The following is a 14,296-nucleotide window of genomic DNA, read 5'->3' as shown; positions in this document are numbered from 1 at the left end:
GGAGCCTGGAGCCTGTTTCCGATTCTGTGTCTCCCTCTCTCTCTGCCCCTCCCCCGTTCATGCTCTGTCTCTCTCTGTCCCAAAAATAAATAAAAACGTTGAGAAAAAAAAATTTTTTTAAAAAAAAGAAATAAATCTAAGTAAAGAGGCAAATGATCTGTGCTCTGAAAACGATAGAAGATTTATGAAAGAAATTAAAGAAGACACAAAGAAATGGAAAAGCATTCCATGCTCATGGATTGGAATGACATTGATAAAATGTGTATACTACCCAAAGCAATCCACACATTTAATGCAATCCTTATCAAAATCAAACAATCCTAAAATTTGTATGGAACCAGAAAAGACCCCAAATAGCCAAAGCAATCCTGAAAAGGTAAAGCAAAACTGGAGGCACCACGATTCTGGATTTCAAGCTATATTACACAGCTGTAGTCATCAAGACAGTATGGTACTGGCACAAAAACAGACACATAGATCAACAGAACAGAATAGGAAACTCAGAAATGTACCCTCAACTACATGGTCAACTCATCTTCGACAAAGCAGGAAAGAATATCCAATGGAAAAAAAGAAGGTCTCTTCAACAAATGGTGTTGGGAAAACTAGACGTCGACATGCAGAAGAATGAACCTGGACCACTTTATTACTTGATACACAAAAATAAATTCAAAATGAATGAAAGACCTAAATGTAAGACAGGAAACCATCATAATCCTAGGGGAGAACACAGGCAGCAACCCCTTTGACCTCAGCCGGAGCAACTTCTTATTAGACACATCACTGAAGGCAAGGGAAATGAAAGCAAACATGAACTATCAGGACTTCTTCAAGATAAAGTTTCTGCACAGCAAAGGAAACAATCAACAAAACTAAAAGGCAGCCTGAAGAATGGGAGAAGATATTTGCCAAAGACATATCTAATCAGGGGTTAGTAACCAAAATCTATAAAGAACTTACTAAACTCAACACAATAGACATTCTTCCAAAGAAGACATCCAGATGGCTAACAGACACATGAAGAGATGCTCAGCACCACTCATCATCAGGGAAATACATATCAAAACCACGATGAGATACCACCACATGCCTGTCAGAACTGCTAAAATTAACAAGTGTTGGAGGGGATGCAGAGAAAGGGAAACCCTCTTACACTGCTGGTGGGAATGCAAACTGGTGTAGCCACTCTGGACAACAGTGTGGAGGTTCCTCAAAAAACTAAAAATAGAACTATACACTATGATCCAGCGATTGCACTATTGGGTATTCATCCAAGATTACAAAAACACAGAATTGAAGGAGTACATGCACCCCAATGTTTATAGCAGCATTATCAATAGCCAAACAATGGAGGGCACCCAAATGTCCATCAACTGATGATTGCATAAAGATGTGGTATATATATGAAATGGAATATTACTCAGCCATCAAAAGAATGAAATCTTGCCATTTGCAATGACGTAGATGGAGCTAGAATGTATTATGCTCAGCAAAATAAGTCAATCAGAGAAACACAAATATCATACAATTTCACTCATATATGAAATTTAGAAAACAAAACAGATGAACATAGGGGAAAAGGGGGGAAGAGAAGAAAGGGAAACAAACCATAAGAGACTCTTAATGATAGAGAACAAACTGAGGGTTGATGGAGGGAGGTGGGTAGGAGATGGGCAAGGTGGGTGATGGGTATGAAGGAGGGCACTTGCTGTGATGAGCAGTGGGTGTTGTATGTAAGTAATGATTCACTGAATTCTACTTCTGAAACCAATATTGCATTGTATGTTAACTAATAAAAAATAAACAATAAATAAAATTTTTAAAAACTCAATATAATGCTACAATACTTAAAACAATGTGATATTAGTGAAGAGATAGACATATAAATCAATAGAACAGAATAGAGGCTCCAGAAATGCACCCGCACAAATACTACCAACTGATTTGGACAAAAGTACAAAACAAATTCACTGGATAAGGCACAGTCTTTTCAAAAGTGGCATTGCACTCTTTAGGTATCCATGTGCAAAGAAAAAAGAATATGTGCCTCTAACTCACATCTTATACAAAACTTATCTTAAAATAGATCATATATGTAAATATAAAAGATAAAGCTATAATACCTATGAAAGAAAACATAAGAAAGTTTCTTCATGACCTGGGATACATGCAGAATTCTGAGACATAACACCAAAAACATGTCAGAAATATTAAGGAACGAGTGTTAAAATGACTCCATCAGAATTAAAAACTTTTATTCTGAGAAAGACCCTGTAAAGAGAGTAAAAAAAAAAAAAAGTACTTAGAAATATTTGTCAATTACATATCCAACTACGATCCAGATACACAAAGAACTCATAAAACGCAACAATAAGAAAATGAACAGCTTAATTAAGAAATGGGCAAAACACTTGACAGACACTTCAAAAAGAGGATATAAGAATAGCAGATGAGCACATGAAAACATGTTATTAGCCATTAGGAAAATGCTAATTAAAACCACAATGAGATGCCACTGCATACCTATCAGAATAGCTGGATTAAAACATACTGACAAAACCAAGTGCTGGTGAGGAGTTGAAGTTAATGAAAAGCTAAGCTATTGATGCAGGGAATGCAAAATGGTACAGCCACTCAGTGAAGCAGTTTGCCAGTTTGTTATAAAGGTAAACATGGAGTGACCATAACACCCAGCAATCCCACTCATGGATGTTTTCCCTAGAAAGTGAAATTTTACATTTACCAAAAAAAATTGGCAACAATGGACATAGCAATCTTATACATAATCACCCCAAACTTAAATAAATCAAGATGTTCTTCAAGAGATGAATGGAAAAACAACCTCTGCTTCATCCATGCACTGGAACACTACATAGCCAATATAAAGGAAAGTAAAATCAATATATGCACAATTTGGGTGAATCACAGATACATGATGCTGAAGGAAAGAAGCCAGACTCAAACAATTACATATTGTATCATTATGTTTGTATACAATTCTGGAAAGGTAAAAATATATGAATGGGAAACACATCCCTGGTTATCAAAGGTCTGGGATGGGGGAGACAGTGTGAATACAAAGAGCATAATGAGGGAGACTTTATGTATAATGAAGCTATTTTATATCCTGTTGTGGTGAAGAATACACAAATTTATCCCTGAAAAGGCTTGGGACAAATAAAGCATTCAAAATAATGGCAGGCTTCTCCAAATTGACATTGGAAGTTAAAAAAAACAGTGGATCAATGCCTGAAAAATCCTTGGTGGGAAATTTCAGCCTCAGATTTACACATCGAGGTATCAGTTAAGTCTGACATAAAAGCAAACTTTGCTCACGCAAAGTCTCAAAAGAAATCATGTGCCTATCTGATGTGTCCTATCAGAATTATTGTAGTACACTAAAAAAAAAAAAAAAGTGGGTCCCAATAGGCACCAGATCCCAACTGGGGGCCTAGCAAGGGAATGTTCTAGATCAATATAGCACCCTAGCACCCTGAGTAACCAATAAAGACTGGAACATGGTTAGGGAACGTGCACTTGCAGAACAAAGGAATGAAGACATTTGAAGATTTAGAAAATACTGGTGATAAGTCTATGACAGAAATGTATGTTCCTTTAGTCGCATTCACTGTAGTGTATGTAGTGTTCCAGGTCTTGGAACAGTGCCTCGCACATGATAAGCATTCAATAACACTTTGTGAAATGTGAAAAAGAGAGGAAGTGTGAATGGGAGGACAGGAATTTGATACAGTGAGTACACACAACTTTTTAGAAGGAGTTTTTCTATAAGGCTGAGCAGAGAGATGTGGGGTAACTCGAATGGAAGGTGGGATTAGAAGAGGGTTTTTTAAGGAGGGAGAAAGGACAGGACTGTACGTTGATACGAGTGATGCCAACTGGAGAAAAACACTTATGAGAAAGGAGGGAAGTTTTTTGCCGGTTGCCCTATATTCTCAGGGAAATGGGAAGCAAAGGCATCAGGTAAGAGTGAAGACAGGTGAGTGATGAGAAAGAATCCAAATATCCTCAACATCTCCAGATGTTCCCCCCTAATTGTCTTGCTCACCTGAGAGTTGGCTGTTTCCTAAGAGCATTACTTTCCTTGAAGGGTTTTTCAGGTGGTATCACAGTCTCTCACACACCTATACCACCAGAGGGCTAAATCCTTGCACAATCTAGGCCCCTTCCAAGTTGTTGAGATGAGTTTCATGGCCCTCGGTATGTTCTATCTTTGAAAATGATTATGTGGGCTTGAAAAGAATGTGTATTCAAATGTTGTTGAACAGAGTGTTTCATAGATGTCAGTTCAGGGTAACAGAGGCTGCTGTTCAGGGTAACAGAGGCTGCTGTTCAGATCTTCTGTATCCTTGCGAATTTTCTGTCCAGTCCTTCTATCAGTGGATGAGACAGAGTATTAAAACCCCCAGATATTAACATTACATGGTCTAATTCTTCCATCAACTTTGTCAAGTTCTGTCGTAGGTATTTTGAGGCTCCGTACCTATGTGCGTAGAAGTTTGAAATCATTATGTCTCCCACATCAGTGGATCCTTCTGTCGTTACGAAATGTCCACTTTTGTCTCTAGGAACACTCTCTGTCTTAAAAGTCAACTTTGTCTCTTGTTATTATGGCCACAATGGCACACTATCATCCACTGTGCTCTCACTCTCAGCGGGTTTATGCCATTATTGGAAGGATATCCCCTGTCAAAAGCAGGTAGTTGAATCCATCCGTTTCTTCTACTGGATTGACACTCTCTACCTTGTGATTAAAGGGATTCATGCGTTCATAATATGGGTTGGTTTGCAGATGTTATTTTGCTACGAGTGTTATACATTTCTCATATCTTTTTGTGCCTCCATTTCTCTGTGGCTACCGTCTTCTGTGTTGGATAGATGTGTTCTTTCTTTTTTTATTAATTTTTTTTAACGTTTATTTACTTTTGAGACAGAGAGAGACAGAGCATGAACAGGGGAGGGTCAGAGAGAGAGGGAGACACAGAATCCGAAACAGGCTCCAGGCTCTGAGCTGTCAGCACAGAGCCCGACATGGGGCTCGAACCCAGGAACCTTGAGATCATGACCCGAGCCGAAGTCGGACGCTCAACCGACTGAGCCACCCAGGCGCCCCTAGATAGATGTGTTCTAATATACCATTTGATTCCTTTGTTCCAGGGCCCCACCCCCTGAGGTCTCAGGGCTTTCAGGGTGGCCCTTCCTTCCCTAGCAAGACCCAGCATGTGCCCTGTGCTGATAGATGCTGCAGAGTCTGCTCCCTGCCAAAGCCACAGGTGCCCGTCCCAGTGGAAGCCCTGATCTTTTCTCCATAAAGAAACTATACACCAAGGGAGTTGCAAGAAATAGACAGTCTGTACTGGCAGGAGCAGGGGGATATCCCTAGGATTGGATTTTGAGGGTGCTGGATCAAGAGGACAGGAATAGAAGACTGGATAATCAGGTTTTGCTGAGTAGGGGCACTTTCTCATACCACGGGGTTTAACCCACTGGCAGGGGCTCCAGGAGATGGAGTAGATAGATTCACCACCAGAGTGGCCCTCAAAAGCTCCAAGAAGGTGGTGGCCCGCACTGAGAAGTGGAAGTGCCTGCCTTGGACTAGCAGAGGGTAGAGGAAGGAACAACAAGGCTGAATGATGCAGGCGAGCTGGAACGGATAGAAAAGGTGAGGCCAGTCACATGGCCTAACCATTAAGTTCCATGAGAGGGCCCAGTGGACCCACCATTCACCAAAGTTCAGTGGTTGCTGCCCTCTGCAGGCCGATGCAGGTGATGGCAGCAAGTGGTCCTGGCCCGAGCTCATTACCATCCATGAGAGTGATGGAATTCTGATGTAATAGAGAGCAGAGAGTAACTCTCAATCAAGAGACCTCAGGAGACTACCTTTCCTGTAACAACCGGCAAGGTCAGGGGGGCAGTCAAGAGTGCTTTGACTGGCAGGGAGCTGAGAGGATGGTTCAGACAGCCTGGCTCCCTCGGGGCAGCTACAGCCAGACAAAGGCAAGGGTGCAAGAGAAAGGGGGTGGTCGTCCCAGTAAAAAGTTACAATTTCTTGCTCAGTTCCTGGTCCTGAGCCAATTTTGAGACCAGCCCCACTGACTCAAGAGGTGGAGGAGTCCTGAGGAGGAAGGGTCAAGAAACAAGGTGATGAGTATATACATACTATGATGATGCCACCGGCCTTCCCTACAGAGAATGACTGCCATTTCTCAAGTGACAGTGCACTGGGGAAAGAGAAATACCCAGACATTTCTAGGACTATTGGACCCAGGGTCCGAGGTGACATTGATACTGGAGCCCCAAAGTGTCACCATGAGGCCTGGCTAGAGTGGGACTTAGGAGACCCTGGTAATAAAAGGAGTTGGGATAGAGATCCAGTCATGGAAAGCCGACTGGATCCCTGGGCCAACGCAGTGGTCACTTCTCTAGTCCACAAGTTGACGATTGATACATTCGGCAGTTGGAGCAAAAACCCCCACGTTGGGGCATTGGTCTGTCTGTGGGGCAAGAAACTATCATGGTCAGGAAGGCCAGGTGGATCCTCTGACACTGGTCCCCAGCCCAGGCCAGAACAGTAAGTCAAAACCAATATGGGATCCTAGTGAGGTTGAAGGAAGGGAGTTAGCAGCAATTATGGACACCACTGGAGACCTTTAGGATGCAACAGAAGAGGAGGTAGGAGAACCCCAGTGATGAAGAGAGTGGTGAAGGTGTGGAAAGGCGCTAGGATTCTGTCTGTGGGGGAGAGGGAGAAGGATGAAGGGAATGGAAATGGCAAGAGGGCCAACGGAGTCTTCGACTGAATCCATTGGTAACATTTCCGAAGAGGGTGGTGGGTAGAGGAGATTCTGCTGTCTCCTTCGTGATCCATTTTGCACAGCATCCAGATTGCACAGCATGACTTTAAGAGCCACTGGGAGAAGTGGGAGAGGGCGTTTTCCACACACACACGTAGGGATATTGGGGGCATGCTTGAGGAGGCTGACTGCAGATTTACAGTACGCCCAATCCCCCCTGCTCTGTAACCTTTCCCAGCACGGTAGGCTTCTCAGGTGCAGACCCAGCAAAACCTGGCCTTTGCAATTACACAGGCAAGAGGTGTTGAGGTACCTCAGGCCCCTCCTGAGGATCAGCCAGAGTAGGATGTAGGCAGGAGAGGCGAGGGCCAGACAGAGCATTAAGAGTGGGAAAGAGAGGAAGGAAAGTATGGAAGGAATCCAGGGCTCCTGGAGTAGGGGTTGGGTGGCAAGCAAGGGAACTTCTAACACTGGAGCACCTCACAGAAATCAAGGGAGGGACCACTCCCCAGATATTGGGACTGCTCAGCTCAGAGAAGCTGGGAACCGGTAGCTGTAGAGCAATTGGAGAGACAACTGGCGCCCCACCCCAACCACCACCACCACTGTTAGGTGTTAGTTGTGCATGCTCCAGAACTTTCACCATACTTGTACTGACACCTATGTGCACTCTCAACATAGGACTGGTTCCGTTTTAAATTTTCATTTGACTACTTACAAATGTGTGTCCAGCTCCAGTGATCTCCAAATTACTGTGTTCAGTCACGAGGATGCTTTGAAATGTGTGAACACGGCCTCACGTGTTCCTTTTGACTAGCGTGGTTCAGTCTACCAGATGCGCTGAACATCAGTTGCTTGCATCCACTTCCCCCTTACTGATGGGAATTCAGAGTGTTCCCAGTTTTCCCCATCACCAACATTCCTGTGCACGTATCCTTCCTTGTCCATTACACGAACGAGAGCGTCCCCAGAAGATGTAGGTGGCAGTGGACTTGCTGGGTCACAGGGGGAATGGGCGTCTCTTCTCTTTTAAGATTCTCCACTCAGAGCTCAGAGCAAGGACTCCGGGGCCAAACTACAAGTTTCGATCCTGCCGCGGATCCCGACAAAACAAATGACCTTGCACCAGTGGCTGAGCCTTTCAGTGCCCGTTTGCTCACCCATAATAGGGCGGTACTACTAGTGGGTACCTCAACCCTAGGATTGTCTCGACAATGTGTCACTAGTTAAGTACAGTGCTTACAACAGAGCCAGGCATGTGGTACCTGTTGTATAAGTTGGTTGGCACTGATTCTGCCAATTTACCCTCCCAAAGGGCTCTTCTGCGCCGCTGCCCCCTCCTCCACCCGACCCCCCACCCAGCAGTGGGCAAAAGCAAGGGCTCTACTCAGAACCTCTCTCACCCTTGGAATGGTTCAGCTCTTTGACTCTTTCAAGTCTGGTCTGTGAACACTGATTCGCGGTTTTAGTTCGCATCTCCAGGATTTGTGATGGTGAGCGTCTTTTGGCGTGTGCACTGGCCATTGAGATTTCTTCTTTGAATTGCCTCGGAGTGGAGAAGGGTCGGGGTCAGGGGGCCAAGTCCAGCCTTTGCGCCAAACCCGCCTGCCAAGAAAGTTCCCTGAGCACACATCCAGGGACCAATGTCATCACCCACCGAGGTCAAGCGGATGCAACAGAGACGCTGCGGCCCGTAAATAGGACCACATTTGCTCTCCGGCCCTTCGCGGGGGAATATGCCACAGGTCCCATGATCACTGACTGTGGGCTTCCCGTGCCCATTGTCCTATCAGGTTCTGAGCGCGGCCGTGGGACAGAGGCCGGCAAATCCTTTCTCCGCAGGTGCTTTACCTCCGTCCCGACAGGTCATCCCCAACCCCGGAGACAGGTGCCATCACAACCCACTCTGTGCACGGGCGGACAGAGGCCAGAAGCCGTGACTCCCAACTGGAAAGTAGGAGGCGGGCCCAGAAGAGCCCGGACAACAGGGCCTACCAACCGGCCGCCACACCCGAGAGACCCAACACCCGGACCTGCTTGGGGCGGGGGGGGGGGGGGGGGGGGGAGGGCGGAGACCAAAGGCGCTCCACCCCATTGGCCAGGGCCTCGAGGAGCGCGCGCTGGTTGGCGGGGGACAGACCAATGAGGAGGCCGTGGCACGGGCGTCGAATGCGTGTGCAAGCCGCGCGGCGTTTGAGGTCTTGTGCGGCCTGGTGCGCGGTCTGTGGTAATTGCCTGCGTTGCCTGGAGGACTCGTCGCTCGCCTCGTGCCTCTGCCATCTTGCCTGTGGCGCCGGGGCCAGGGTGACCGTCTTCCCTGAACCTGGGCTGCCGAGCCTCGCGGCATGAGCGCCCCCGATGAGGTGTCCAGCTGTGGAGCGGGTTTCGGGGAGGAGGGCGGGGAGCAGACCGGCGTCCGCCCTGCCAGCCCCGGAGCCCCGCGGGGCCCACAGGGACTAGGTGTGGATCTGGGGCGCCACCCAGCGGTGAGGACGAGGGCGGGGTCCCAGACCCCGAGGGCTTCGAGTCCGAGCAGGAAGTGACGGAAACGGGAGGGCCAGTGTTCTGGGACCTAGAAGGCCGCCCCGGCTCCCCGACCGACCACACGGGGGACGCCCTGGACTGCGCGTCCCACCTTGCGGACGAGGCCGTGGCAGCCATCGTGCAGCAGCTGACCAACCAGGATGGCCTGGGCGTGCGGAGAAACCCGTACCCAGACGGCTGCGTCGTGGAGGCGGGCCTGGAGGCAGGGCCCCAAGGGAGAGGCGCGCTTGCCCTTAGCCGCAGAGAGTCGCAGCCGCCTGCCGCCGCCCTTCTCCGTCTCGGTGGGCCTGAGGGAAGCCCGGCCTGGGCGAACCCGAAAAGAAGCACGAAGAGCAGGTCGAACATCGCCGTGGTGGATCGCCAGCGGCCCTCCGCCGAAAGCCCGCCGAAAGCGAGCTGCTTTCCGACAGCGAGCCAGCAGATGAGTTTAGTGAGATACAGCTGATGAGGGTGAGCATTTACGCCAAAGGAGGAGGCCAACTCAAGCCCAACAGCCCCGAGGATCCCTGGGACACACCCAGACACTCGAAATTCCATGTCAGGGAGAATTTCCTCCACATGCTTGGCTCTTTCCCGTCCTCCGCTCCCCGAGGAGTCACTTCGGTTGTGGAGAGTCAGGCCGTTGGAGAGCTGGACATCTCCTCCTCTAGGAAAATGCAGAGCGTGGTCAGGGGGAAGGGGGGGAACAGGCCCAGCTACCCAAGATCTGCTGCTGCTGGCGGCCTGCCCGGGCCACCCCTAAGAAAAAGGTGGCCCAGGAGAAGAAATCCCCACGGGGGACCTCAAATGTTGCCCTGGGGAGAATGTTCCCTTCCTGGGGGCAGAGAGTCTCCGTGGCACCCCTGGAACCAGCCGCCTTCCCCCCAGTAACTGGTGTTCCGCTGCTTGGGAGGTCCAAGAGGTATTCCTTGGTCCCTCCGGGAACCAAACAGTCCAAGCACACCCCTGCCGGGAAGAAATCTGTCGCCAGGAGGACTCAGAAGGCGGAGCCGATGGTGGCCAGAGAAGACAATGACTCAAACAGAGACGCTGTCCCAAAGGTGAGTAAGCTGTGCTCCTCCTCTGGCCCTCGCCCTTCCCCTCCTTGACCAGCACTTCTTGACCCACGCTCCCTCTGGCCATCCCTCAGGGGCTGCCATTGGGCGCCCCCCCCCCCCAGGTCACCGGGATGCTGGACCCGGTCATTTGCACAAGGGCAGACATGAAGGTAGCGCTCCATGTGTGCTGGGCACCATTCTGGACCTGGGTACGTTTCCTGAGAGGGTCTGGGATGGAAGGGAGGGCTGGTAGTTGATTTGGATCGGGGAGCCCCTGCCCCTTGAAAGTTTGGACTGCAAAGCTTCAGTCTTGAGACTCCTGGGCTTCCTGATTCCTACTTTGTAGCTGGTCCCCAAGCCTTCCATGCAGGGAGCCTGGGCCCTGTCGGTGGCCCCCTCTTCTCCCTAGCTCAGCGCTGCCTCCTGACCTGGGGCTGACTGAGGGAGAAAGCACTAACTAGCCAGATCAGCTTCTGAATTCCCTTCCCTACGCCCTGCCTCACCCCAGCCCCTAAACACGCGTGCGCGCGCACACACACACCCGTGTACACCTACTACACCCCCACAAAACACAAAACATCCCAAGTCCAAATGAGTGAGAAATTTTTCTTTTAGCAGCTTTCAGCACACAGGCCAGAGCCGTCTTGTCCGTTCATGCATCATGAGGCAAGCAGTCATGGTGACCTCAACCCCAGAGCCCCCCAGTTTCAGGAAAGCTCACAGCCCTTGGCTCCGAGCCAGGGAGACGTCATGCCCAGAGAGCCCACACCCTCGGGTGAGTGTTGCAGGTTGCACAGGAGTGCAGGGGAGACGGGATCAGGAGGGCCGCCTCTGCCTCTGCCTCTGCCTGTGGCTCTGCGGAGGGTGGAGGCTCAGCTTTGTTCCCTGCCTCCTCTCTGACCCAGGCAGCTTCTCCCATGGGAAACAGGGTGTCGACAGGACCGGCCTTAAGCCACATCATCCTCTGCGTGGGGTTTGTGTGGCAGGGGTGGTTCGTGGACACCCCCAAACCCCAACCCTGGACATAGACTTTCAGCAGAACAGAGCCTTGTTCCACGAAGTCGTATTTGGCCGTGCTGCTCTTCCCAGTGGCTGGCTGTGGCTGCAGCTCTGGGAGAGTCCAGCTCAGAGCCACCGGCCTTGGGGACCACCATCAAGGATGCGCTGGCCCTGGGAGACAGGAGAGGCACGCCCAGGGAGAAGAGTGGAGCTGCTGGCAGAGCAGGGGCAACTTGTTGCCAGCAGAGGGTGGTGTTGCCTCACGTTAGACCCCACGAAGCCCTTTCCACCTCACTGGGAGCCTTGGAAGCTGGATTTTGTGTTCTTTCCCTCTCAGATGACCAGGAAGCGCTTGTCCACCCCCCAAGACCGGAAAGGCATTAGCAACCACCTGGAGCACAGGGCTGTCCTCGGGTAATGCTTGCTCTGGCTCCTAGAAACGCAGGCCCCAACTACCTGGTGGGATCCGTGTCCAGGTTAAACTGACATATGTACCCCCCTCCCATTCTGCTCCCCACAGAGGGAAGGCGCCTCCTTTCCACTGAGGGTCCTGTGCCAGTCTAGCCACTGGGCCTTGGTGTGTGGTGCTCGCAGGAGAGGGGGAGGATGAGGAGAGAGGCCAGGGTATACTAATATGCTTTTCTCTCTCTCCCATGTTTGTGGGCCTAGTGTCTCCTGCTGCAGAGAGAAGTTGACAACCTGAAAGAGCAGCTTGGTATGAGGAACCTCTAACTGGGGCTGGGTCAGGGCAGAGGCAGAGGGGGGCATGGGGGGTGTGTCTCAGTGCAGGACCCGCGATGGGCTGCAGGTGCAGGCAGCCCCACAGGGACCAAGATTCCCATTGGAAGGGGAACCTAGCAGGCTTGACCCTGGAGCCTGCTTTGCGTGTACAGCTAGGTGTGTGCACCAATGGGAAAGTCGCCTACCTGGGTGCACAGTTTGCCGACCACCATGAGTCCCAGAGAATCTCTCTCTTTGGACGTTTAGAGATGCCTCATTGATTTTCCCTTTAACTGCTCTTTGGTGTGGCTTGGACAGTGTGTATTTGTCCGACAAGCTCTGAATGGTTCCGAGTTGACCCAGAACTTGAGAACTACTGGCACGTTTTGTTCCCCTATACGACACATCCATATTTAATTCAGCTGGTGGGTGAGTGGGTCAGTCGCAGGGCTCTTTGGATAGGGGCTGGGAGGGGGGGCGTGGGTTTCAGGTTGCAGGACTAGGCAGTTCTCCAAGGGGACAGGAGCACAGGGTTCTCTGTCCCCGGGTCCGGAGCACCTGCTAATGCCTGTCTCTGTTTCAGCGACCCTGCAGTCCCTGACTGACCAGTTCCAGACCCTTTGAAGTGAGTGTTACACACACCATACCCCTTCCCACGGTCGTGGCTGCTGAGGAGGGCCGTGGGCTGGCCCTGGCCTGATGCTCTTCTTCCCTGACTCTGCCCTGTTGGACAGGCTGAGTCAGCATCTCTGTACAAGAGGGGCGGCTGGTACCTTTGGAGCCAGGAAGCTGTGCCTAAGCTGCTTCCCTCCCGTTCGACGTTCGACCTTGGCCTGGGCTTCCTCTCCCTGTTTTTTGCCACCTCCCCACCCAAGTTCACAGCACCTTCAAATTAAAGTACCTCTCATGTTCTCAAGTCTGTCCTCTCTGGGGGGGGTGAGGAGGTGGCTGGGGATGGGAAGGGGGGTCAGGGCAGGGAGCTGCTCTATTTTGCAGCCTTTTCCAGAACAGGTGTCGTGTGGTGGGCCTTGTCCTTGAGAGAAGTCTGGGCCACCTCTGCTGGGAACCCTGCAGTCACGCCGGCAGAGTGTCCCCGTCTGGGTGGGGTGTGGGCTCCACCTGGCCGCGCGAGCACCTGCCCCCCTTTCCCCTGCAGGCTCCCTTCAGGCTCTCTCCTAATCTCCTTCTCTTTTTGGGTCTCTAGGTTCCCATTCATCTCCGTCCTTCCCCCTCCCCCTCCTGCAGGGACTCATGACCCCTTCCAGAAGTCCAGTCCCTGTTCCCTTCCCTCCTTGGGACCACTGTCTGCTCTGACTTCTGAGGTTCCCAGATCACTCCCGTGGCTTTCTGTCATCAGTGGCCTCGCCTGCACCTGTGCTTCCACAGATGTTATAGGGCACAATTGAGCTGCTCCTCCCCCCTCCTGGGCCCAGCCCCCTCTAGACGTCCTTACCTCCCTCTGGTGCTGCCACCTCACAGGCACAAGGGCAGCTGGCCCAGGAACTGGCGCCTCCTCCTCCTCTCCCATTTAGTGCTCGGCCTTGGCCCTCAGTTTCCAATCCTGTCAGTGCTCCCTCCCTGGGTTCAGAAGCAGGGTAGAGGCAGAAGTCACAGCCCAGTGGGGTGCAGAGCCAGAGAGCAGGTACAGGGCCCAGGGGAGAAAAGCACAGCTTGGTGTCTGGGCTGGAGGGGGGGCGATGGGGCCTGCAGTGGCTCTGGGCCAACCTGGGGCAAACTGCCTGCCAGCACCTGGAAATGTACGGCACAGCCATGGGAGCTCTCGTGTCCTTCACGTCCAAGCCTCCTCACTGCCCCTCCTCCAGCCTGGTGGTCGCACTGCCCTTGGCTGGAACATGGCCAGCTTCCATGGCAAGTGTGCGTGATGGGTCTCCATGTGTCTGCACGGGCCCCTTTCCAGTGCCATTTGACCTGCACCGTGAAATGCTAGTTCTGTGTCCCAGGTCAGGCTCCCTGGCTGCCTCTTGAGGTCATGCGAGATTTAGTCTGAACTCCATGTTCATTTGCTGCTCACTGGGGGTTGGGCATTGCTTCCTTCCCTCAGCCAGGAGCCAGGTCTCAGTGAGGTACGGGCAGCTTCTGCCACACCAGACCCTCTTCCCAAGAGACTGGGTGTTTTATGCACAGAAATTCGGGGCGGAGGGGTAGGTCGGTGCCAACAGAACA

At 51.0% G+C, this 14,296-nt stretch overlaps 1 protein-coding gene across 1 annotated transcript; it reads left to right on the top strand.

The window, feature by feature from the left end:
• Positions 1-9,003: 9,003 nt before the first annotated feature.
• LOC101080873 (uncharacterized protein CXorf49 homolog) lies at positions 9,004-13,023 on the top strand. The gene is given in 9 exon segments (XM_045051072.1): positions 9,004-9,284; positions 9,287-9,753; positions 9,756-10,083; positions 10,086-10,396; positions 10,486-10,602; positions 11,009-11,168; positions 11,730-11,806; positions 12,062-12,107; positions 12,696-13,023. Coding segments are annotated over 7 exon segments (1,557 nt in total). The 5' UTR covers positions 9,004-9,157; the 3' UTR covers positions 11,777-11,806; positions 12,062-12,107; positions 12,696-13,023.
• The last annotated feature ends 1,273 nt before the right edge of the window (positions 13,024-14,296 follow it).

The sequence above is a fragment of the Felis catus genome, chromosome X, assembly GCF_018350175.1.
Source record: "Felis catus isolate Fca126 chromosome X, F.catus_Fca126_mat1.0, whole genome shotgun sequence".
NCBI lineage: Eukaryota > Metazoa > Chordata > Mammalia > Carnivora > Felidae > Felis > Felis catus.
Note: the sequence above shows the minus strand (reverse complement) of the source record. Positions and strands in the feature narration are given on the sequence as shown.